We start from the raw sequence: 24,276 nt of genomic DNA, 5'->3' as shown, positions 1-24,276 counted from the left end.
TATAAACATTGAGTTCTGATTGGCATGAATTTTCCATTGAGATTTGGTGCAGAAGTATAATCTTTTACTCGCTGTGTAGTCCATATCCGTGCGTGAGAATGAGATTGGCTGATAATCACATTTTCACGGTATTTACTGCTGATCAAAATTAACCCTGCTTTTAAACTTTGTTCTTGCACCCTCTTTCTCCTCTTCCAGGTTTCATTCAATAACTACCTTGCCCTGAAAGAATTCTTCCGACTTTTCCCAGAGTACAAGAAGAATGAGTTCTTTATTACTGGAGAGAGTTATGGAGGATTCTATGTACCAACTCTAGCAGAGAGAGTCATGTCTGACGAGGAAATTAATTTTAAGGTGGGTGCTGAAAAATTACATCGTTCATAACGGGGGAAATAGTTGATAAATTAGAATTGGTTTATTATTGTCACATGTATGGTGAAAATCTTGTCCTGGAGGCTGTTCGTACAGGTCAAATCATTGCACGATACGATTGAGGCAGAACAAGGGAAGCCTAATAATGCAGAATAATGTGTAACAGCTGCAGAGAAAGAAACAAGGTGCAAGATCGAATATAAGATCAGGAGTCCATTTTATTATACTAGGGAACTATTTAACAATCTTAACAGCTGGGTAGAAGCTGTCCTTGAGCCTAGCAGGGAATGCTTTAAGACCAGAGCATCTTCTACCCAATGGAAAAGGGGAGTAGAGAGAATGTCTGAGGCAGTGAGAAGTACAGTCAGAACCGATAGAAGGGAAGCTGTGTTCCATGATGTACTGAACCGTCTACAACTCTCTGTAGTTTCTTCCAGTCATGTGCAAAGCATTTGCCATACCAAACCAGATAGGATGCTTAATCTAGCAGCAGCTGGGAAGGATGCCCGCTGTTGGAGGTTATTAATTTTTTTTCTCTGACGATATGGACCAGAGCGTTGACATTTTTTAAATCTTCACAACTTCTGCTTGACCCGAACATTTCTGGCATTTTGTGTTTATTTCACTATCTTCAGATCTGCAGTATTTTACCTGTGAATCCCAGCTAGTTAGGTACGTGTGTTGTATGTTAATCAGATGGGGGAAAGAAAGGATGAGGCACCACCGTCGCATAGTGGTTAGCGCGACACTCTCACAGCTTGGGCCACAGAGCTCAGAAATCAATTCTGGCGCTATCTGTAGGGAGTTTATATGTTCTCCATGTCACCTTGTGGGTTTCCTCCCACAGTCCAAATACATACTGGTTAGTGGGTTAATTGGTCATTGTAAATTGTCCTGTAATTTAAAAAAAATTTTTAGTTTACTGTCTGTTATGCCCTTGGCGTTTAGGACAATAATGCAGGTCATCCATCTGTCTGTCTTTGGCCATCTTCTCAATTGTGCCCGAGGTGTGATTCGGGGTCCACATTTCTGCGTCTGTGGTAGGGTGCCAAGTTGTCTTTGCTCTCCTGTGTTTTCCCTGCTCTTCGAAGGTCTAAGAGTGCTTCTTGATGATGGAGTTGGCCCCTCTTCTCATCACATGCCCAATCTATCTCCAACATTGTACATTGTCTGGTGATTGGGCTAGGATTAAATACAGGTTGCAGAGTTTGATGGGCTGGAAGGGGCTGTTCCACACTATATCACAAAATAAATAAAATAGAGATATTGGAAATCTTCCTTCCCCATCTGATAAGTCCAGACTGATGCAGCATAGTAACTCTCATATGTACTGCTTTTTATGTTAAATGAATATTTCATTGCCCCCTCGAGTAAAAGTGGTGTTTTCCCCATTGTCCTGACTTTTCCCTCTATCAAATTTACTCAAGTATATGACCTGATCATTGTCTCACTACAGTTTATGGCATCTCTTTTGCATTTCCATCATTATAATAGTTCAAGAATTTCTTAGTCAGCAAAACACTTTGGGGGAATACCAGAGGGGATATTGGGTCTTTGCACTTCAGAATGATGAGGGGAAACTCAAAGATTTCATTGCATTTTGCCTTTGTAAGGAACATTTGGATTTGCTGAATGCTCCATTGGATTGATGCAGGAGCAGTAACAACTGTAAATCCAAATCCCAACGTGGGACAATGAGACCAAGTACAGCAAAAAGACATTGTGGATTATTGCCTTTGCCCGGTGACTTGCATGTGGCTCCAAGCCAAGAGTACATAGTTGATTAATGTCCTCAGTATGTAGGGGTGGGAAATAAAAGTTAGTTTGGCTGCTGTAGTCTATCTCACAAGAACAAATATAGAATTTAAATTGTTACCTTGCTCTATATAGCATAACAACTGAATAGTGGTGAGGATAAGGACTGCTATAACTACTGGATTAGGGGTGAAGGAACCAGTGCAGCAGCTATTGCCTGAGCTAACAATATATTTACAGTCAAACTTCAGGTCTGGTGGTTTTAATGTTCTGGATTGATGTCACCCAGGGAGAATCAGAGGTAGCTGTTTGGTTTCTACAGGAGGAATTTATTCAGAATTAGCTTTTTCATAAGTGTTGTGCTGGTATATAATTTTAGGTTGTAAATCCTTGGGTTTAAAAATAGAGGGGGAGGTCTAATTGAAGTATTTAAAACTTTGAAAAGATTTGGGTAGTAGATACATATTTATTTCCTATGGTTCAAATAGTTTGAAGAACTGTCTGCATCAGAATACTGTCAGGAAGCATCTTTTTGCATACGGCATAGCAAATTTCTGGAACTTTCTCCTTGAAACCATTGACTTTTAAATTTTAAATCTCGGATTTTTGTTCAGTAAAGGTGCAGTTATCTTACTGGACCAAAGTAGGATTTGAACAGTGATCTGATGGAATGGTTTCTGCTTTATTTCAGGGAATGGCCGTTGGAAATGGATTGTCTAGTTTTGAGTACAATGACAACTCTTTGGTTTACTTTGCATATTACCACGGGCTATTGGAAACTTCGTAAGTACCGGTACTAACAACTCATTGTCTCTGCGACATTCCTGTGACAGTGCTTTTTTGGATTAAGTTTACCGAACCCTCGTAGAGTTGATCACCAAAGCAGTACTTTATCAGTCAAAGGCACATGTTCAAGCAATTATAACAGCTTATAAAAAGTTTGTTATAGACATTGTTACAAATTTTAGGTTCAGGTTGATGAATATTTGTTTAAAATGCATGTGTGTTCATAGCATTTATCAGTTTGTGAGATGTAAATTTTGTTTCATACATCACTAATTAAATGAGAACAAAATGTCATGATTGCAGCTTAAAGAATTAAAATCTGAATGGCATCACTTTTTTGATTTCTTTACAATTAGGCAGTTGTTCCCTGACTTTAACCCGCAGCAGAATTGGAAAATAGTTGGGAGAGTGGAGGAGATAAAAGGGTAGGAAATTGAGGAAGGACTCTGACACTGGCCAATGTACTGTGCTGGACTCCTTTGTCTCATGAATAAAAATGTGTGGAGGGGCATTGTGGATGTTCAGTGCTGAAGAATGCTCAGAAGAGAAGCGATGCCACCTCAGCGAAGAAGGGAAGCCACACAATTAGTTAAATAATTACAACTGAGACCAGTGGGTTGCAAAGAATGCAAAAGGACATTTACTTATGGACACTCAATGCGCAGAGGGGAAGCAAGAAGACCACTTTGTAGGCGGGCAGCTGAAACAAAACCCAACAACAGGGCTGAGGATAAACACCTCTAATGTTAACTGGAGGAAGTTAGTGTAGGGGAGGCAGAATACTTCAGTGTGTTCCATCTGTGTTTTTAAACAAAATATGGCAGATATGAGGAGTAAGAAATATTGCTGTTGTAAACAATGAGGAGAAGATGAGGGATTTGCCATCTTGTGGGAGAAAAATTATAAATTGTTGCTATGAATGAAACAACCTGAGCGATTAAAAGAAGCAGGGAATGAAATAGTGGAGAAGCTTCATGATCTGATATTTTAGTTGTCTTATGACAAGACTGTACCCGTAAAGGTGCTCTAAATTTAAAGTCAATACAATTGTTTGTGTTTGAGGAAAGAAGCTGTATGACATGAAAATCATCACCCAGTATTTTACAGCCCTGGGAGTGGGGTTATTTATACTGACGTAACTGTCTACAAAAACGGGCATCTACTCTAATGCAGTTTCCCACCTCTTCACCTAGGTCTTAAGAAATCTAAGTGGTAATATTTTAAAAGGCGAAATAGATTGTTTATAGGTCTGATTGTTGGCAAATGAATGGGAAGCAAAAATTGGACGGTATAACATGCTATTTAGGAAAGTGTGAATTGATTAGTGTGTTTCCCCCAAGATGCATTGTATGATTATTGGAGCTATCACATTCACCATGACGAGGATTCAACTAGAAATGCCATGCAGATATCCAGAATGGCATTAAAATATTGGTGTTATTTCTCTTTTTGGCATGCTGGTGAACAGTAACAGAATATTTGGGCCATTGGGGTGTCTGGCTTGCTGTAAACATTCTAAGTGGTATCTGAAATAAAATAAAATGCTGGAAACACTTAGCCGGCCAGGCAGCTTTTGAGGGAGAACCACTTGACATTTCAGATCCGAGTTCATCCACTGGATCTTTCGTTCTCCAAGGGGTGTCTGTTTGGTGTGGGGAATACTACCTTCAGCGCACTGTCTTTTGTGCTTCCTACCAAACAAAACTACCAATGCTGAAAATCTGAAATAACAATGAAAGGTCATTGACCTGAAACTCTGACTCTACAGATGTGATGTGAACTTCTGGGTATTTCCTGGATTTTATTTTCATGATTAATTCTACACAAGGGCAATAGTCTTTGTGTCACACATGATATATACAGGTCAATGTCCATTTTGAAAATGAGTGGGAGAGGGGAAGGAGTTGTTCCTGAATTGTTGAGTTGTTTCTGAACCGTGGCCTTCACACTTTGTAGCTCTTCCTGATGGTAGCAATGAGAACAAGATATGATCTTGATGTCCATGAAGCTAAATCCAAGTGAATTTTGTCCAAGCACAGTGTGTGATACAATTTTTTTTGTTTTATTTCACTGTTATTGTCATGCAACCTATTAATCTTTAATGTGAATTCTTAGAAAACAATGGAATTGAAATCTGTTAAGACCACAGCCTTGCACCTTGCGTTGTAGATAGGATGAAAATCTGCCTTTCTAAGTGCTGTCTCTGCATGTGTGCAAAGTACATCCGACCACCAGCTGCCATTTTGTTTTCTCCATACTTGTCTGAGTTCATTCTAATCTGCACCTGGTATTTCTACCCTGAAAGTAAAATATTCTACTAGCTTAGGGAGTAAATGATACCTTCTCCACAATTTTTTTTTTTAGACTTTGGAATGATCTTCAGAGGTTTTGCTGTTCCAAAGGAATATGCAACTTCCACCATAATAAAAATGAGAGCTGTATGTTAAGGGTGAGTATCATTTTGTACATCTCTATCATACACAGCTAATTTTACAGATCATTTCTTCCCTATAGCTTGCAGAGTTTTCCTCTTTGTGCTTCCAAAAGTTACCAGTTAACTTCTTTCCATCTTTAGTATTTTTTCAAGCTGCGCATTGCAGCTCAACTGAATTTAAAATAGAAGTATTGTGGCGACCCACTTTCTGCGCAGGTGAACTGGCTCACAAATAGCCAGCGCGCAGGGAGAGACTTTGGTAATGTACCTCTGATGTCATTTCCGCCCGGAGAGGGCGGGCGCTAGGGATTAAATGCCAGCGCCGCGAAGTTTGAATAAACTAGTCTCGAAACGACTTACCGACTGCGTGTCGTTGTCTCTCGCTCTATACGTAGTACATCGCTATGTTGGTGACCCCGAGTTTGGGTCCTTCGATTTCCTACTCTCTCTTACAGAAATGGTTCCTTCATATCAGTTCCATTTATTACATGCTCTCATGGCATGGTAGTTTGAGGTGGCACAGTAGCATAGAGGCTAGCATAATGCTTTACAACACAGATCAGGGGTTCATTTGCTTTGCTGTCTGTATGGAGTATGTACATTCCCCCCCCCCCCCCCCCCCACCCAATGACCCCTCTGGTTTCCTCTCACATTCCCAAGGCTTGCAGATTAGTAAGGGTTTGTATGTAGTGAGCATGCTACGTGGGCACTGGAAGCATGGCGACATTTGCGGCTTGTCCCCGGAGCACTTTTGGACTGTGGCTGTTAATGCAAATTACACATTTCGATGTACATGTGACAAATAAAGCTAATCTAAACTAACAATGATCTAATTGTTAATGAACCTACTGTATTGATCTTGGTGTGCCGTGTGGATGAAGAGCACAAAGCTTAGACAGGTTGAAAAGAGAGCTGAAGGTAGCATTTGGTTCAGTGCAGGTTAAAAGACGGTCTGCGTACTGCATTCTTTCATTATTTCATCTTACCCATGAGCATCAGTCTGCCAAAATAAAGAATATTTTTGAGAGGTACGATTTTACATAGAATAATTGACACAAATAATTGGAAAGTTTACAAATTGGGGGAAGAATAAATCTCCTGTGAATTTTTTTTGCAGTAATGGATGAGGCTCCATGTTAGCGTAGTGGTTAGCACAACGCTTCACAGTACCAGCGACCTGGGTTCAATTCCCACAGTTGCCTGTAAGGAGTTTGTATGTTCTCCCCATGACCATGTGAGTTTCCTCTGGGTGCTCTGGTTTCTCCCCTCAGTCCAAAAACCTACCAGTTGGTAGGTTGATTAGTCTTTATAAATATTCCAATAATTAGGCTAGGACTAAATTGGGTGATTGCTGAGCAGTGTAGCTCGAAGGGCTGAAGAGTCTATGTCAATATATGTAGGAGGGAAGGGCTACATTGATTTTATAGTAGGTTAAAAGGTTGGCACAGCATCGTGGGCCAGAGAGCCTGTATTATGCTGCTATATTCTATGTTCTCATCTGTGCTGCCCAGAATGAGACATAAACAGTGACTAATGATAACATAGCTTTGCTTACAGTCTCCCGGACTTCTGTGTGGTGATTTAATCAAGGGAGTTGTACTGTATGTACTTACCAATGCTTCTGACTCAGTCCTTTGGTAATATAGTTGCTCCGATTGATTGGAGAACTGAGGGAGTAAACTAGAAATACTGTATACTGTACATCTGGTTTAAGATGGCACTGGTGAGGCACAGTGATGACTTGCTGGCAGCAAACAGAACTACTAAGTACTTTATTAATTGCACTTTTTTCTCAATCACTGTAGTCACTAGCCTGTAACTTCCCTTTTGGAGTTGAGCTTTTGAACTGAAGTTTTGAAAGTGCAGGATGCTTGCAGCATTGTGTGTACTGGCCCAATAGAGGTGGCAGGGCCCAGGCCCAGGAGCAGGGTATGAACCACTGTATAGCAATTGCTGGAGTGGACTTGGAGGCGATTTGAGGCGGCAGGGTCCAGGTCTGAAAGTGTATCAGAGAGGCAGGGCACGGCTTGAGTGTGAGGAGCAGCCCACTGTTTAGCTGATTTAAGTGTCAGGCCAGATTGAGAGATCTGGGTGTCGGAGCCGGAGGAGAGGCACAGGCCAGCGTTCAGCTGGATGCTCACGGGATTTACTTAATTCTGCTAAACTGAGGCTGTAGCCTGCAACAGGCTCCTGGATCAACTGTGACTGGCTGGCTTTGTGGCTGTGGCTTCACTTCTGTGAACTTCAGTTCTGAATATTATTTGCATAATTTGTCTTTTTTCTGCACATTGGGTATTTGACAGTCCTTATTTAACGGGTTCTATTGGGTTTCTTTGTTTTGTGGCTGCCTGTGAGGAGACAGATCTCAAGGTTGTATAAAGTATACACGCTTTAATAATAAATGTCCTTTTAACTTTGGATATCCATTAACCTTTTTGGCAAGGGACAATTGGAATAATTAATTTTGAGAGGATTACAAAATTTGTTTTTCTTTACAGGTTTCGGATGTGATGAATATTGTGTATAATTCAGGGCTGAATATGTACAACCTGTATGCTGATTGCATTGGACGGGTTCCAGGCAAAGTACAGTAAGTAAAAATTGGTTTGAACGTGGAAATATGTTGAAATGTTTGCGGTCTACGGACTACAGGACTGCATGGTACCATAGTGCTTAGCACAATGCTTTACAGTACCAGCACCCAGGGTTCAGTTCCCACCGCTGTCTGTTACAAATTTTAACATTCTCTCCATAACTGTGGTGGGTTTCCTCTGGGTGCTCCGGTTTCCTCCCTGCACTCAAGTCCCAGTGACAAAATGCCTTATTTGCAAGCTTATCTGGAAAGCGATCCACGCAGCTGCAAAAGGGTTAATCTTGGTATGTATGGGAAGTCGTGGAATTGGAGGAGACCTAGCGCAAGGGGAAGGCTTCCTGAAGTTGGAAAATGCAGTGTTTATGCCTCTAGGTTGTAGACTACCCATATAGAATATGATGTGGTGTTTCACCAGTTTGTGTCAGGACTCACCGTAGCTGTGAGGCTGACAATGGGCAGGGGAATGGAAATGCCATCAATGGGAACTTGGGATGGTTATGGCAGACAGAGCATAGGTGCTCTGCAAAATGGTCGCCCAATCTACTCTTGGTCTTGCCAATGTGGTGGAGGCCACATCTAGAGAACTGAATGCAGTGGACGAGGCTGGAGGAGGTGCAGGTGAATCTTGCCTTGCTTTGTGTAGACCGAGGGGGAAAATCCCAAATCATGACTTGAATTTTCCAGGGATTTGTTGGTATTTCTGCAGTTAACAATCAGTAGCTACCAAATTTCATGAAGATTGAAAACTTTGAAATTGTTGGCATCTGTTTACACTTCTTGTTTACCAAGGGAACCGAGCATATGGCAATGTCCCCCCCACCACTTAGTGGGAAAACTGCATGAACATACTCCACTGGGTTGGACAAGGTTCAGGATTGAAATTTAATTTATCACATGTCTATCAAATTGTTCCGTTTGTGTTAACAACCAATGTACCAAAGGTGCTGGGGCAGCCCACGAGTGTCGTCACACATTCCGACACCACAGTTAAACTACCAAGCAATGTGCCTTTTTTAATCTTACAGCTTTGATGAAAATCAGAAGCAACTGGTTGTTCATAATTTGGAGCACGTGTTTCCCAACAGTGAAGTGAGTCTTTTGTGGAGGAAGGTAAATATGATTCATCTTTATTTTATTTGAGATACAGTATGCATTATGCCCCTTGAGTCGCGCTGCCCAGCAATCCTCTGATTTAATCCTAGCCTAATCACAGAAGAATTTACGATAACCTACCAGCTGCTACATTTTTGTAGCACCCGAAGGAAACCCATATTGTTACGGGGAGAACGTGCAAACTCCTTACAGTCAGCGGCAGGAATTGAACCTGGGGTTGACTGTAGTGTAAGGTGTTGTGCTAACCACTAGGGTACCGTGCCACCTTTATCCAAATAAATTTGGTCATCAGGGAATTCAGCATTAATTTGCATTCTGTAAATTTTAACTACTGTGAAACCTGTGAAGGATTGGGTGGTAAAAGTTTAAAGCAGATTTTGGAAATAGTCTGTTCAACTGTGGATCAACTGGTTAGAAACATAGAAAACCTACAGCACAATACAGGCTCTTCAGCCCACAAAGCTGTGCCGAACATGCCCTTACCTTAGAACTACCCAGGCTTACCCCTGAAAGACCCTATCGTTTATAGAATCTGGTTGTGCCAGACTGGTTCACCAAGGCTGATCTAATGTCAGTGAGCTGTCAGGTGTACATCTGAACCAATAATAGGCAAAAAAGGAAAATTGGAGGTCTTATAGGAAGATCCCATCTTTGAAATGAAACACCAAATTGGAAGATGAAGAAACAAAACCAATGACATTAAATATGGCAAGGAGACAAAATAGGCAGAATCTAATTTGCTAATATTTTGTGCCCTGCATAGCTTGCAGTTGCACTGAAGTCAGTAGTCTAACGATTAACTTGGAGGGCAAAGTTTTGAACAGAAGTCCTGAAGTCTTGGTCTTCCTGCACACGGAAGCATGAAGTTCATAGTGTATCTTGTGTCCATGACAAGTTCCTCGCTGGAAAGTAGTCTTGGTTGACTGGCGGACCTGGCTCCAGGCAGGGAGGATTCCACAGCAGGTCACGGGTGCAGGCAGGCCCCAACTGAAACCCCAGAGGGAGCGGTAGTGCCTGGAAGCATTCAATCAATGGGCTGGGGGAAAAGATTCCAGATATTTATCCTAATTGTGCCTCTTAAAATCTTAAATTCTATCAGGTTTCTCCTAGGCTTCCACTTTGAGGAGAACAGTCCAAGTTTGTCCGATCTTGTAGCTCATCCCTATAATCCAGACAGCATCCTGATAAACCTTCTCCACTGACTCCAAATCCCTCCTGTAATGGACAATCAACAATGCTCCAAGTGCAGTCTGACTAAAGATTCGTATAGCTGCAGCATGACTTCCTTACCCTTATACTCAATAACCCTACCAATGAAGGCGAGTATGCGATGCGTCTTAACCATATCCACTTTCTCTATTGCACTGCTCTCAGTGAACAATGGACTTGGACTTGGAGCCTGACATTAATTGTATACTTTCTCCTTTCATTTGATCTCCCAAAGAGCAACACCTCACACTTGCTCGGATTAAACTTCATCTGCCAATTCTCTGCCCATGTCTGTATCTGACTTATATCCCACTGTACTTTTAATCCTTTACATTATCTGCAACTTGCTAACCTACCCATCAAGTGTATCATAACAAAAAATAAAATAGGATTATAATGGGATTTGAAGATCAGAAGGAGAAAATTTTAACTATACTAGTGTCAGGGTTTCTGAGTGCTATCTGGAAGAGAAGGATGGTGAGAAATAATTGTCTTCCAATGAATTGTGGATAACTAAGCACTTCAGTTCAAATCCAGTAAGAGGGAGACCCAAATCTTTGGACCATGTGCACTGACTGGAATAATTCTATGTATCTGTGTCTACCTTCAATAATTGCTTGCTCAACCCAACTACAAATGTCACAACCAGCTTAGCAACAAGCTACTTGTAATATCGCCTGTCTGTGCAATCATTATTTTACCTACTTAATCCTGCCCCTTTCCTCATTCCCATCTGTCAGCATTTCCTGAGACTTCTGTCCTTGTATTGTTCAAATTTTAATTTTTCTGCTTGATTTCATAATGCCCAAATACCACAAACAAGCTGCAGTTCATTCAAATCTGTTAAGATTGATGGCTCAGTGATCTTTCTCATTAGCCCATGTAAAATTTTAATGTATGATACAGAAATATGCACATCCAGATGTTTCACTCCACCCACGTCATTTTGTAATCCTTTGTTCCACCACGTGTGCAGTCTCCAACTTCCTTCTGCGCCAGCTGAGGGACAATGGCATTCAAACCTGTCCAATCTCGCACAATCACCCATCCTTGGAAAGTGTCTCCTGTGCTGTTTGACCGTAGCTATTCATTCATGGCTGTATTGGCAGAATAGTTTGATGGAGTCTTGTTAATTGGGGGGAGAAAAGGGAATATTAGGAGCAGAACAGAAAGTAGTAGTCATTTCAGGAGTCAAGAACCAGTAGAATACAACTGCCTAATCCACAGATCAGACCTTTAAGGAAAATGGTAGTTCTGTTTTCCTCATTGTAACTTTCTAAGTACTGCATAATATTGATCAACTAATCTAGACATATCAGCTTGAAAAGTTCATATAGACAAGTTTTCCAATCACCATATTCTCTCCCTCTCCGACTGGAGGTGTTCTTGCAATACTTCAGTCTGACTCGTATTGATTCCTTATCTGTACGGCTAAGTGGTGAAAAGTTGGGTTTGGGCCTAATTTAATATTCCCTCAATTTCTGCAAATACCATTTCTAGCTAAAGTTGCAGGTACTGAAACTTGGATATTAACTCCTTTGTCCGTTTGTAGGTCACTTCAGTTCTCTGAAACTGATCCCATTTTTGTAGATAGCTGCTCCTGATTGCTTCACCTAATTTTCTACATCCTTTATTTTCCTAGGAATTTTGGCTGTAGCAGTATCTAGCACTTTCTGTTTAAAAATTTGGGTTCATCAGTTTTGCATTTTACATATGAATTTGGTGGAAATAAGGGAAGTGTAGCATTTAATTCTTTAAGAATAAACAAGTAGCTTTAAATGCGGAGCCACGGGATTAATTTCTCTTCAGTTCCTGGTAGGTTTAAAAACGGAGCTGGATCAGATTATTCAGGTTAATGTAGTTGGGAATGGTCTGCCCCATGCCTCACTGGCCAGGCCAATTACTACAGCCATTCCAGCAAACTTAGTTCTTGAACTTTACTCTGTCATGCTGATGTCTCATGCATTTTCTCCAGAAACTGCAGAGCTTGATTCAGAGCCACATGAATGTACGGTTGGACCCCCCTTGCACCAACACTACCGCCAGCTCTGACTACTTAAATAACCCGGATGTACGGAAGGCTTTGCACATTCCACCGTTTGTGCAAAAATGGGAGATGTGCAGGTAAAATCTTGTCTCTTGCACTAACTGCTTGGATTTGCTGATAATTTAGAATATTTATCAGAATTCTTTCTGCTTGCCTGCCTTTGGTTTTGTATGAGCAGTGTGAACTGTTTTGGGAGGGCTGTGTACCTATTCATGTCTCCCTGTAAAAGTAGATCTATTTGGTAAATTACTCAAGTCTGATCACAAATGGAGTCTTTCAAGTACTCCACTTGCCAAGTAAGTACAGTGCAAGATTTTGAAAGAGACCTGCCCACATTTAATGTTATAGGTGACACTGCGTGTATTGTAATGGTGTGCACACGTGCATGTTGAGTACGTCATTGCAATATTCTCCTGTAAGTATGGAGTAACTACAGCAAGCTAGTGTTTATCTGGAACTTGTGCACCCAGATTTCTCATGCATCTGGCAAACATTTGAAAGCATATGTAACTCTCGATTTGGCTAGCGGCTTAATCTAGGGGAAGACAGCCCTTGGCCCGGCCAAACTTAAGAAATCTTGTTTGGGTGGATGCTGTGCGATTAATCAGTAGCACGAAATAACAAACAGTACACAATATGCGATTAAACAAATGAGCTTTATAAGTCTTAATTTGACTGTGGTTAGCAAAGAAACAAATAAAGGAAAGGGCCCATTCTCGTGAAACAGTCTAATGCGTAACATTGGAGCTCACAGTTCAGTCCGCTGGTTTCCCATCGACCTCCTCCAAGCGTAGCCAACCCTTGCTTCCTCACTCCGTCCACTCCATCCAGCGGTCTACCAACTCTCTCCATTCGCATCTTCTCTCCTCATCTCTCCCCGGCAAAGGACCGTGAAATCCCTGCTCCCAGATCCACAAGAAAGAACAAAATCCCTCTCATTGGGTAGCCCCACATTCCAAATCCCTGTTATCCTTAGTCATAACCCAAACATTGCTGCTACACAGAAACCTTTACATTAGCAGTGAAACCTTACAGTGCGTTACACATTAAGCAATGTAAAAAGAAAAGTAAGGAGGTGACATGGCTTCAAAATTTAATTAAAGGCTTACGTATAGAATTCTCATGTTATGTACACCTGTTTTTTTTTAAACCAATTCTCATGCAACTAGCACCTGGCTCCCATACATTCAGTGGCCACTTTATTAGATACACCTCATTAATACAAGTATCTAATCGGCCAATCATGTGACAGCAGCTCAATGCATAAAAGCATGCAGACATGGTCAAGTCATTCAGGTATCGTTCAGACCAAACATGAGAATGGAGAAGAAATGTGATCTAAGTGACTTTGACCGTGGAATGATTGGTGCCAGATGGGGTGGTTTGAGTATCTCCGAAATTGATGATCCCCTGGCATTTTCACTCACAACTGTCTCTTAGAAGTTTAGAGAGGGTGCAGAGGAGATTCACCAGGATGCTGCTTGGATTTGAGAGTGTGTCTCATGAGAAAAGATGGAGCAAACTTGGGCAGTTAAGGACGATGAGAGGCGACTTGATAGAGGTGTATAAGATGAGAGGCATGGATTATTTAGAGAGCACAGTAACAGGTCCTTCTGACCCGGCAAGCCCTCAGTGCCCGATCACACCCATGTGAGCAATTAACCCACTAACTCATATCTTTAAAATGTGGGAGGGAACTGGAGCACCCAGTGGAGCCCCAACCCATGCACTCACATGGTGCACCTACAAACTGGAAATTGAACCAGGGTTGTTGGTGCTGTAACAGCTTTATGCTGCTGTGCCACTGCATTCTGTCAGCAGGCATATGGATCATAGGAATAAGGTTTGTGGTGTCATCAGTTCGTTTTCTAGAGATTGGGGATAACACCTATACTGAGCACATCTTAATTGACTGATTCAGGGGTAATTTTCACAATTTGTCATTTTGGAAAATGATGGCACTGGCAGGGTTTTCTATCTATCCAGAATTACTCTTGAGTAGCTTCATTGACTATGAAGTCTTTTGGGAACAAAGGTTAGCTTAAAATAGCTTCCATTACTTTAATACTAAGCATGAACGTTTTGAACACACATTCTTCTGATATCCTAAAGGTGGGGGGGTGTAAAATGAACTGTTTCCACGTACTTGACTGAGAACGACGTATTATGAAGGATGGTTATACCATGCTTTCTCACTCTGCGCATGAAAAATGTGGTCCACCAGTAGTGTGAATGTAAGTGTGTCATTTATACCTTTTACCAAGACATCTATGCTTACCAAGAATTCATCCATATGAAATGTTGGAATGACTATTACTTCTGACAGTTCATAAGATCCTATTCAAAGCTAGGAAGTGGTTTTTCCCGGGAAGTCTGTTTCCGTCCCGTGTCTCAGGAAGTCTCTTCGTAAGGGGGTCCTCCTACCACTTGTTTACTTGAACTTTTTTTCTGTTCCCATCTAGTGCCGAAGTGCATACGAATTATCAAGTTCTCTACAATGACATGAAGGATCAATACCTGAAACTATTGGCTGCCAGGGTAATTAAAATGCTGTTTTTCCATTATACTATTTTATTCAAAGTAGGCCACTAATCTAGCTAACTCATGGAAGGGGAAATTGGATTTTACTGGCGATGGTGTTGTAAATTATCCACAAAGCAGCGGTGAGTTTCTCCTCTCCTCATCTGTCCGATTGATTTCTCAATGCAATTTAGTGACACAATGCCCCTTCTGCCTGCCTACTATGGTGGTATATTTAAGAAAGGAAGTTTAATTATTAATGGCTCCATCTGTCTAAGTAGACAATGGATGCATCCGGTTTAGGACGGGGCACAGACCTGGGCAATGAATATGGAGATCCTGGCCTGCCCAGACATCAAGATCCCCCTCTCAGCCTCGCGGATGTGGTCCAAAGGAATGCGAAGCAGTACATCTGGCATCAGCTTGGGGGCAGGAGCTGCCAGGAGGTGATGTGATACCTCCTTAGGGGCTCCACTCTGGATTTGTGTAGGGTTTACTCCTTAGCCTTCTCTTCTCCGGAAGATACCCACAAGGCAGTGGGATCCGTAACCCTGGATACGGGCCCATATTGGGTACTGTCAGCCGGAGCCAGTTGAGCCCAGGACTCGTGTAAGACAGGGTATGGAGCCACTACCCAAGAAAGGAAGTTTAGTGCTTTGGAAAAGTGGAAATTTTGTCTTTGTAGTGTTCACTCCCACTTGCAGCAAATGCAGCAGTCCATGCTTGCATGCAGAAAGAATTGGACAATGGTAAGATGATTTGATAATTGGTATTGTAACATTAGCACCATACAGGTGTCAGGCAATGATGAATGAGAGTAATTATCTACTACACCCTATCCTCGTTATATGTGGGGGATACGTTCCTTGCAGTCAACGCATAATGTGAATACCAATACAACACAAAAGCAGTACCATAAGGCAACATTTGTATTATTTTTCATCAATTTACGGTAATATTCAACATAATAAATCATAGAAAGTTAACATACTAAGGTGTACAGTACTCACCAACAGTGGCTGGTGTGTTCGCTCTGGGAGATGAGTGGTTGTTGTGGTGTCGGGATCATATCAAGCACAGCAAGGGGTGAAAGAAGGCTCACAGAACTCTTAGAGCTGCCAGCAGCAGGAGATGACACCGGTTTGAATAAAGTGGTGAGGGTTGTTTGCTTGGCAGCATTTTGTTTTTCAGCATAAATTTGCTTGTAGGGAAGAAGGGTTGACGACAGGGAACGACTGAAATGCTGACTCCGTTCTAAACTTGGGTCCATGTCCATCGCCATTTGTGCCAAATGTTCCTACTTCCACCATTCCCTCACCGTTGGTAAACTCCCGGGATTTTCAAAATCACTTGTTGCTTGCAGCATCTGAGAGATAGTTCGCCATAAAAAAAAATGCCTTGAATGTGGATAACACCTTCAGTCGAGTGGCTGAATCAGCGATGTTGTGTTAGGCGGCAGGAATCGCACTGTTATGTTAGGATGAATGCTGGTCCAAATGTTTAGGATGGGCTGGCGCATTGTCAAGCAACTAAAGAACTTTAAAGGCAGGATTCTGTTCCCGGCAGTAGCGTCCTAGAGCTGTTTATAATTTCCAACTTTTTTTCAAATGTTAAAGCGGTTCTCTGCCGCTCGGCTGATGGCCCAGAACATGACATCGGACGCTTAGGAGACATAGTTAAATATTTCAAGCACAAATCACTGCACCGTAGGTAAAATCAATAGAAGTTCAAGAGCGCAAGATCACACATTCACACCTTGCCAAAACCAATTGAGACGTGCGCACGTGACTTGGGAAAGCAGCGCTCCTCGCATAACTGAGTTTTGGACGCATGTAAGGAGACGTTGGTGGAAATAGGTTCCTCGCATAACTGAATCCGCATAGTCTGAAGACTCATATAACGAAGATCGGGTGTATTGACTTTCAGTGGCATTTCCAGCACTGAACTAGTTGACCAGAAATTTGACAGAAATAACTTTGAGCATGTGAGATACTGGATTGGGTGCCTAAATCTAACTTTCTGCCATCTATAAAATAGCCCTGGATGAATGCAGCACCGACAACACTCGAAAATTTCAGCACTGTCCAGGTCTCCTGACTAGCAACCCACCCACGGCATGTCTTTGTATGCCAGATCCTCGCTCACTCACTCACTGACAATGTATTGATTCTCCTTTGTAGCCTCCATGTCTCCCCTTTACTACTTGTTTTCCCATATCCTTCTTATCATCATCATCAGGGTTAGCAACCATACCTTTGGTGTCTTTGCCAAAATGTGTGGAAGGACCCTGCTTGCAGCAACACAGTAGAGTAGACGTTGGTGCATCGCTTTACAGTGCCAGCTGTAGGATCAGGGTATGATTCCTGCTGCTGTCATTCTCCCGTGACCTCGTGGGTTTCCTCTGGCTCCAATTACCATCCACATTCCAAAGTTAGGGTTATTGAACTGAGCCTGGTGGCATCACAAGCTTGGCCCAGTACAATCCTCTGGGTTTACACAAACAACAAATCTTACTGCATCCCTTAATGTTTCAATGAGCATGTGACAAATAAAGCTCTTTGCTACGTTTACTGAATCCCCTTTTATATCTTAAATTCCAACGATTTTAGTCATTGAACTTTATTAGCCTTTTCTTCCCATTGCTATGGCATCAGAATAAACATTGTGTTGGCACACAGCATATATTAGAGTAGTCAAGTCATTTAGTGGTTACCTAGTTTGCAAGTCATGTTCGAACAACGGTGCCTATATTGTTTTTAAGCTAATATATAGTCTATAATGTTTTTTTCTTTAATCCTGTTTCAAGAAATACCAAATCCTAGTATATAATGGGGATGTGGACATGGCCTGTAACTTCATGGGAGACGAATGGTTTGTGAATTCACTTCACCAGGAGGTAAGGTTATTTGTGGTTTGGCATTTGTTCCATTCATCTGGGTTAAGTGGCCCCAGGTTGTTTGCTAATGTGTATCCAATAGTGAGTAATGCTTGGGGTTTATACAGAGTCTGGGGGATATGCAGAAATGAGGAAAATAAAGGGAATTGCACAGTTATGTTGTATGTAAGTGAAGTGTTTCAAGTCCGTGAATATAGTAGACATGGTAACTGCAAACCACTGCAGTTCAAAACTAAGCCAGTCAACTGGAGCAAGAGCAGTGGTTATGATAACCTTTCCCCTACCTCCCACCACCTTGCCGGTTTTACTAACCATTGAAAAATTATAGTGCGTAGTAAATAACTGCTTTTGAACCTTGTGAAGTGGAGAATATTTCATCTTTGTAAGATGACAGTATGATCAGATTTTTTTAAAGAAATAACAACTGGTCAGGACAGCAAAGATTAGTGCATGCACCCAGCGAAAAGAGAAATGATTAGGGAAGAGATGAAATATGAAAGCAAGCTAGCAAACGATATCAAAGTGGATATAGGACCGCTAGAAAATGAGGCAGGAGAAATAATAACGGGGGCTAAGGAGATGGCAGATGAACTAAATGAGTATTTTGCATCAGTCTTCACTGTGGAAGACACTAGCAGTGTGCCAGATATTGAAGGGTGTGAAGGAGGAGAAATGAATGCAGGTATTATTACAAGGGAGAAGGTGCTCAAAAAGCTGAAAGACCTTACTAAGGGTACATACGTCACCTGGACCAAATGAACTGTACCCTAGGGTTCTGAAAAGGGTAGTGATCTTTTAAAAAATCATTGGACTCTGGCATGGTGCCAGAGGACTGGAAAATTGCAAATGTCTCTCCACTGTTTAAAAAAGAGGGAAGGCAGCAGAAAGGAAATTATAACCAGTTAGCCTGAGCTCAGTGGTTGGGAAGATGTTGAAGTCAATTGTTAAGGATGAGGTTATGGAGTACTTGGAGTCACAGGACAAGATAGGACAAAGTCAGCATAGTTTCCTTGAGGAAACTTCTTGCCTAGCAAACCTGTTGGAATTCTTAGAGGAGATTACACGTAGGATAGATAAAGCAAAGGGGATGCAGTGGATGTTGTATATTTGGACTTTCAGAAGGCCTTTGACAAAGTGCCACACATGAGGCTGCTTACCAAGTTAAGAGCCCATGGTGTTACAGGAAAGTTACTGGCATGGTTAGAGCACTGGCTGATTGGATCCTTTTCTGGTTGGCTGCCACTGAATAGTGATGTTCCGCAAGGGTCGGTGTTGGAACCACTTTTTATGCTGTATGTCAATGATTTAGATGATGGAATCATCATCTTGTTGCCAAGTTTGCAGATGATAGGAAGATTGGTAGAGGGGTAGGTAGTGTTGAGGAAATGGGTAGGCTGCAGAGATTAGGAGAATGGGCAAGAAAGTGGCAAGTGAAATACAGTGTTGGAAAATGCATGATCATGCTTTTTGGTAGTAGAACTAAATGTGCAGACTATTTCCTAAATGGGGAGAAAATCCAAAAATCTGAGATGCAGAGGGACTTGGGAGTCCTTGTGCAGAACACCCTAAAGGTTAACTTGCAGGTAGATTCATTGGTGAGGAAGGCAAATGCAATGTTAGCATTCATTTCAAGAGGTCTAGAATATAAGAGCAGGGTTGTGACACCTGAGGCTTTATAAGGCACTGCTGAGGTCTCACCTTGAGTATTGTGAACAGTTTTGGGCTCCTCATCTAAGTAAAGATGTGCTGGCGTTGGAGATGATTCAGAGGAGGCTCACAAGAATGATTCAGGAAATGAAACGGTTATCATATGAGGAGAGTTAGATAGCTCTGGGTCTGTAGTCGCTGGAATTTAGAAGGATGAGGGGGGAACAAATTGCCATGTAGCAACAACAGGTCCAAATTGCCCCACTGTGGCAGGAGTGGTACGTGGGCAGTTTTGAATGCACTGGTTTAAATTCTGACTATAGAAAAAACATGTTGTCCAAAATTCTGAAAAAGAATCGTTGACCATGTTGCCCTGCTTGTGAACAAGGTGTGTCTAACTTTGCCACTATCCACTCCTGGGATCTGATTGCTTTGTTATGAAGAATCTACAGAGAGCTTTTAAATGAAGTCAGGCAGACAAAGAGACAGAAGGAACTGTGGGTTGGAATTATGTAATCTGTGTACATCTTATTCAAAGCTATTTTTGCCATGAACAAAGCTATGATAGGATCATCTGAATTCTTTGTAATGTATTGTCAGACTTGATTTAAACTAGAGGAGTAAAAGAGTTGCCATTGCTCTGAGTGTTCAGTGAGTCATCCAAGTACATCCGTTTCATTTTCCACACAGGTCCAAGTGAACCGCCGGACTTGGCTATACAAAGATGAGAATGGTGATCAGGTGGGAGGGTTTGTCAAGGAATTCGCCAACCTTGCTTTCCTGACTGTAAAGGTACCTCCTTTCAATGAGTTTATGAATTGTCAATAAAAACACTGCTGGGGATGCTTAAGATCTGGGAAAGAGAGGGAGTGAATGTTTCATGTCAAAAGCCTTTCATTGGAAGTGGGAAAAGTTTATAGACAAGTGCAGAGCCAGGGATAAACAAGGAGGGAAGATGAGATGGAACATCAAGGGACTGACACATCTTAATTAGGCACTTTAGCTTACTGACTTAAGTGACTGAAAATTTTATATGGTAAACACTGCTCCATTTTTTATTTTTCAGTAAGGTGCTGATAATGGTTCTGATGTTACCATTAATATCTCTTCTAAAACCACCTATCTCTTGTTGGCATTCAGTTTGCTTTGCATCATCTTTTCTGCTCTGCATCCTAGTTGAAAGCTATTCACTACCTATGTACTGGTTTAAAACTGATGAGTTGTCCAGTTCTGCTGTTGATACTATTTCCCTCATTTGCTGCTGATGAGCATTTACAGCATTTTCTGTTTTGCTTTTCAACTCCTCGCCTTTGCAAACATTTTGTTTCTAGTTTAGCATGACTTGTAACCCCATATTATGTTCATATTCTTTGGATCCTTCTATTGGAGGGTTGTAAGGCTGGAGAGTTTGTGGATGTACTGAGAAATAGTGATTTGAGCATGAGAACCTATGAACAATTCTACTAATATTCCCTAATTTCTCCACACCACAGGATGCCGTGATTTCAGCCTTTGAAGTGTTTTTTTACAGTATTTTTCTTTGCCTACATTTCTCCTTTTTAAAATGCTGCTTGAAACCTATCTCTGACCAGGCATTGTCCTGGTGTCCGCTTTTTGTTTGACATCTTGCAGAATGTTTACCTTTGGAAAGGTAGTCCGGATGCATGTTGTCAGGGGGTTGAAAAGGGAAACCATTGGTTATCTTCGTATGGAGAATGGTTACTTAAGGCTGAAAGAGTTGGCAAGTCTCTACCCTGAATGTGTTTGGTTTGTTAAGAAGGGAAGTAGTAAAGGGTTTGAGGAAGTAAGTGTATTTGGGTAATGAAGCAATGCCTTTGCATTACTACTCCATTTCACCGTGAACATTTTTATTTCTCAGGGGGCAGGTCACATGGTGCCATCGGACAAACCAAACGCAGCCTTTACGTTCTTCAGTCGCTTTTTGCTCAAGAAGCCATATTGAGACTGGAGCAACAATTCCAGCACAATGCATTAAAATTAGCATTTCGGGGCAAGTGTGCAGTTGGGTAGGGTAGGGGTCGGAGTGTGCTCTAAGGCAGTATCCAAAAACATTGAGTTAATGTGGGGAGCAATTTCTGAAATGTCAGCTTCGCCCAGGAAAAAAAATACTATCTCAGAACACAATCCAGCATAGTTTTTAATCGAGAAATTATTAAGCACTCCCAGGCGTCGTTGTACAATTATTGGCATACTCCAGGGACTGCTCTGCCTGCAATTATGGATGTACTCTGCAATCAAAATCTATTTCTTGATCTTGTTCAGAAGCCTAAATGAAAGATTGTAATCTAGATAATAGCTTATCTGATTGAGAGAATGAATGATATTAATATTTCAAATGAACTGGAAATTCCTTTGTATCAAAACAATGAGGCAGATTTCTTGCAAGAAGTGTAAATTTAATGTATGAAAAGGAAAACATGATTTCAAGAGCAAACACGAGGAAATCTGCAGATGCTGGAAATTCAAACAACACACACAAAATGCTGGTAGAACACAGCAGGCTAGGCAGCATCTATAGGGAGAAGCGCTGTCGATGTTTCGGGCCGAAACCCTTCGTCAGGACTAGCGTCAGGTTCTGACGAAGGGTTTTGGCCCGAAACGTCGAAAGCGCTTCTCCTTATAGATGCTGCCTAGCCTGCTGTGTTCTACCAGCATTTTGTGTGTGTTACATGATTTCAAGTTAGCTTTAAGGTTCGTACCACTAAACTTTGTGTTTGCATTTCTGATATTAGCAAGCACAAATCATTTAACAGCAGCTAAATTTTCTGTAAATTTGGACCATGGGAAAACTCTTAATGTACTATCAAATCCACACTTTTTGTTTTACTTTTATAATTTTATTCTCTTGATTTTATTAAGAGTTGTTGATGTTTACTACCTTTTGATAAATGTTTTCCCAATTTGAATACACAACAAGTTGTGACTTGGAATTCATTGTCTGAAAGGGTGAAGGTAATATTTTCAGTCCTAATGCAAACCAATTAGTTATCTACTTGAAAGCAAGAGAGGCTGTAGGGAATAAGTGGGTTTTTTTTTAATCTATTGCTAGCTCAGATTTGATAAGGTGATCAGTCTTTCGGTACATCTTAATTGGATCAAATTGATTTATTTTTGATGTGGTTTCCTCTTTCGGAATATGAGAAAGCTAATGGAAAGGTGAAGCAGACACTGCTTCATCAAAGGCTTTCTTATAGTTCCAGGGTTTCAGCTTCTCATTTTTTTTCCTCTCTAACAGCTTGACCAATTCTATACAGTTTTCATTGCTTGGCTCCCCAGCATGAGAGTCAAGTTGGTTAATGTCTTGGTCCTTAATCTCAAGATGAAATTGAGTGCCAAGAGCCACTACTTTCTCCTTCACATCTTTTATTGTCTCAGAAAGGCTTGAGAAGTCATCAACAAAGTTAGGACAAACTTTCTTACAAACACAACTCATTTGCTTGCTTTAGCTCAGTCCATGCAACTGCTGTATTCCTCTCTGCATTGTAAAACTCATGATTTCCAAAATTCCCTCAGTCTTCTATTGCATTGGTCTTTAAAAGGTAAAATGCTTTAAAAGTTGCAATTTACATCTTGATCCACTGGTTGGAGAATGGTTGTATTGTTTGGTGATGAATGGATAAAAATTATCCAAAAATGGAGGATGCCCCAAGGCACTATCAAGAATTAAATAAAATCTTGAATTGTAAATCCTTGGAAGCATAGTATCTCCAATTTTGGAATAAAGTGGTTCATAACCAGTCTTCAAAAAGAGCCAATATCACCCAAGCTGTTCTGCTGGATTACCAAATGACTGAAAGCTTTCCATATCCGAAAGGTTCTTGGACTGATAAGCAGGCAAATGGTTAAGTTTGCAGTCTCCTGCAGCATTTCCACCAAGCCAATGGATCAGTCTCCCACAGCAGTCTTTTCCTCCCTTGGAGTGTAAATTGGTTTGGGCCATTATAACCCAGTCTCATCTATTTTGAACACTTGTTCAATATAATAAATATTTCTGAAATTACTTGAGCCAAAGCATCAAGAAATTCACTCACTGCAACAGGATGAGAACTCTAATATTATGAACACTAATTTCCCAGTATTTTCATAGATTGGGCAGAGTGGATTTAATGTATTCCGGTTTTCCTAAGTAGAAGCATCCTGCTTAAGAAACACTGAATAATACTGGGAAATTAATCATAAATTGTCCCTTTCATCCTTATGAAACCAAGTGAACAATAGCAACATTTTTTAAGTCTGCATACCTTGAGATTTAATATCTTCCAAAGCAAATATGATCAAAGATATCACTAAATCAAAGATTTAGTCAACTGTGATGTCTTTGATCATGTTTACTTTGGAAGAGAATAATAATCTCAAGGTGTGCACACTGTTTCTTCAAATGTGTAATAAAAATGTTGCTATTGTTCACTCACAAGGATGAAAGAGACAACTTATGATCAACTTATTTAGACATTGACATAAGCTTTGCTCATCTGCTGCATTCTTTTCCTCGACTGCTTTTGTTGTATAACCTTTCCTTGCTGCCTTGGGATTACCTGTCTCCCTCACCCCCAATTTACTCTCCCACTACTGATACACTCAGCTACAGAAAGTGGACTACGGTGGCTTGGAATGAATCTAATTTGCACAATTTCCAGATTCAAGTGTGTGAATGGCAGGAACAGCAGAGATAACAATAGATGAATGAGCTGCACCACAATGGAGGAGAAATAATGTATGTAAACTCTGAAAAATTCTGGAGACTACATTCACTTTTCCCTGACCTCCATAAATGTGTGTAAGCATTACCCAGCCTATTTCAGTTGACTATTTTGTTGTAAAGAGAGGAGAACATTAGATTCTACTACATTTGTCCCGAGATCTAAGCACTTTACGCTGTAAAT

At 41.1% G+C, this 24,276-nt stretch overlaps 1 protein-coding gene across 4 annotated transcripts in view; it reads left to right on the top strand.

Moving 5' to 3' along the window:
- Nucleotides 1-21,930, top strand: part of ctsa (cathepsin A) — a 34,344-nt gene extending 12,414 nt beyond the window's left edge. For all 4 annotated transcript variants that reach the window (XM_073061534.1, XM_073061537.1, XM_073061536.1 and 1 more), the window contains exons 6-15: nt 199-354; nt 2,819-2,910; nt 5,278-5,362; nt 7,846-7,937; nt 8,966-9,050; nt 12,238-12,386; nt 14,772-14,847; nt 17,636-17,725; nt 20,063-20,164; nt 21,252-21,930. In XM_073061534.1, coding sequence (XP_072917635.1) covers nt 199-354; nt 2,819-2,910; nt 5,278-5,362; nt 7,846-7,937; nt 8,966-9,050; nt 12,238-12,386; nt 14,772-14,847; nt 17,636-17,725; nt 20,063-20,164; nt 21,252-21,335 — 1,011 coding nt within the window. In that variant the 3' untranslated portion in view covers nt 21,336-21,930. The remainder of the gene's footprint in view (nt 1-198; nt 355-2,818; nt 2,911-5,277; nt 5,363-7,845; nt 7,938-8,965; nt 9,051-12,237; nt 12,387-14,771; nt 14,848-17,635; nt 17,726-20,062; nt 20,165-21,251) is intronic.
- Nucleotides 21,931-24,276: the final 2,346 nt, after the last annotated feature.

The sequence above is a fragment of the Hemitrygon akajei genome, chromosome 11, assembly GCF_048418815.1.
Source record: "Hemitrygon akajei chromosome 11, sHemAka1.3, whole genome shotgun sequence".
Taxonomy (NCBI): domain Eukaryota; kingdom Metazoa; phylum Chordata; class Chondrichthyes; order Myliobatiformes; family Dasyatidae; genus Hemitrygon; species Hemitrygon akajei.
The sequence above is the reverse complement of the archived record's forward strand: the minus strand, read 5'-3'. Positions and strand labels throughout refer to the sequence as shown.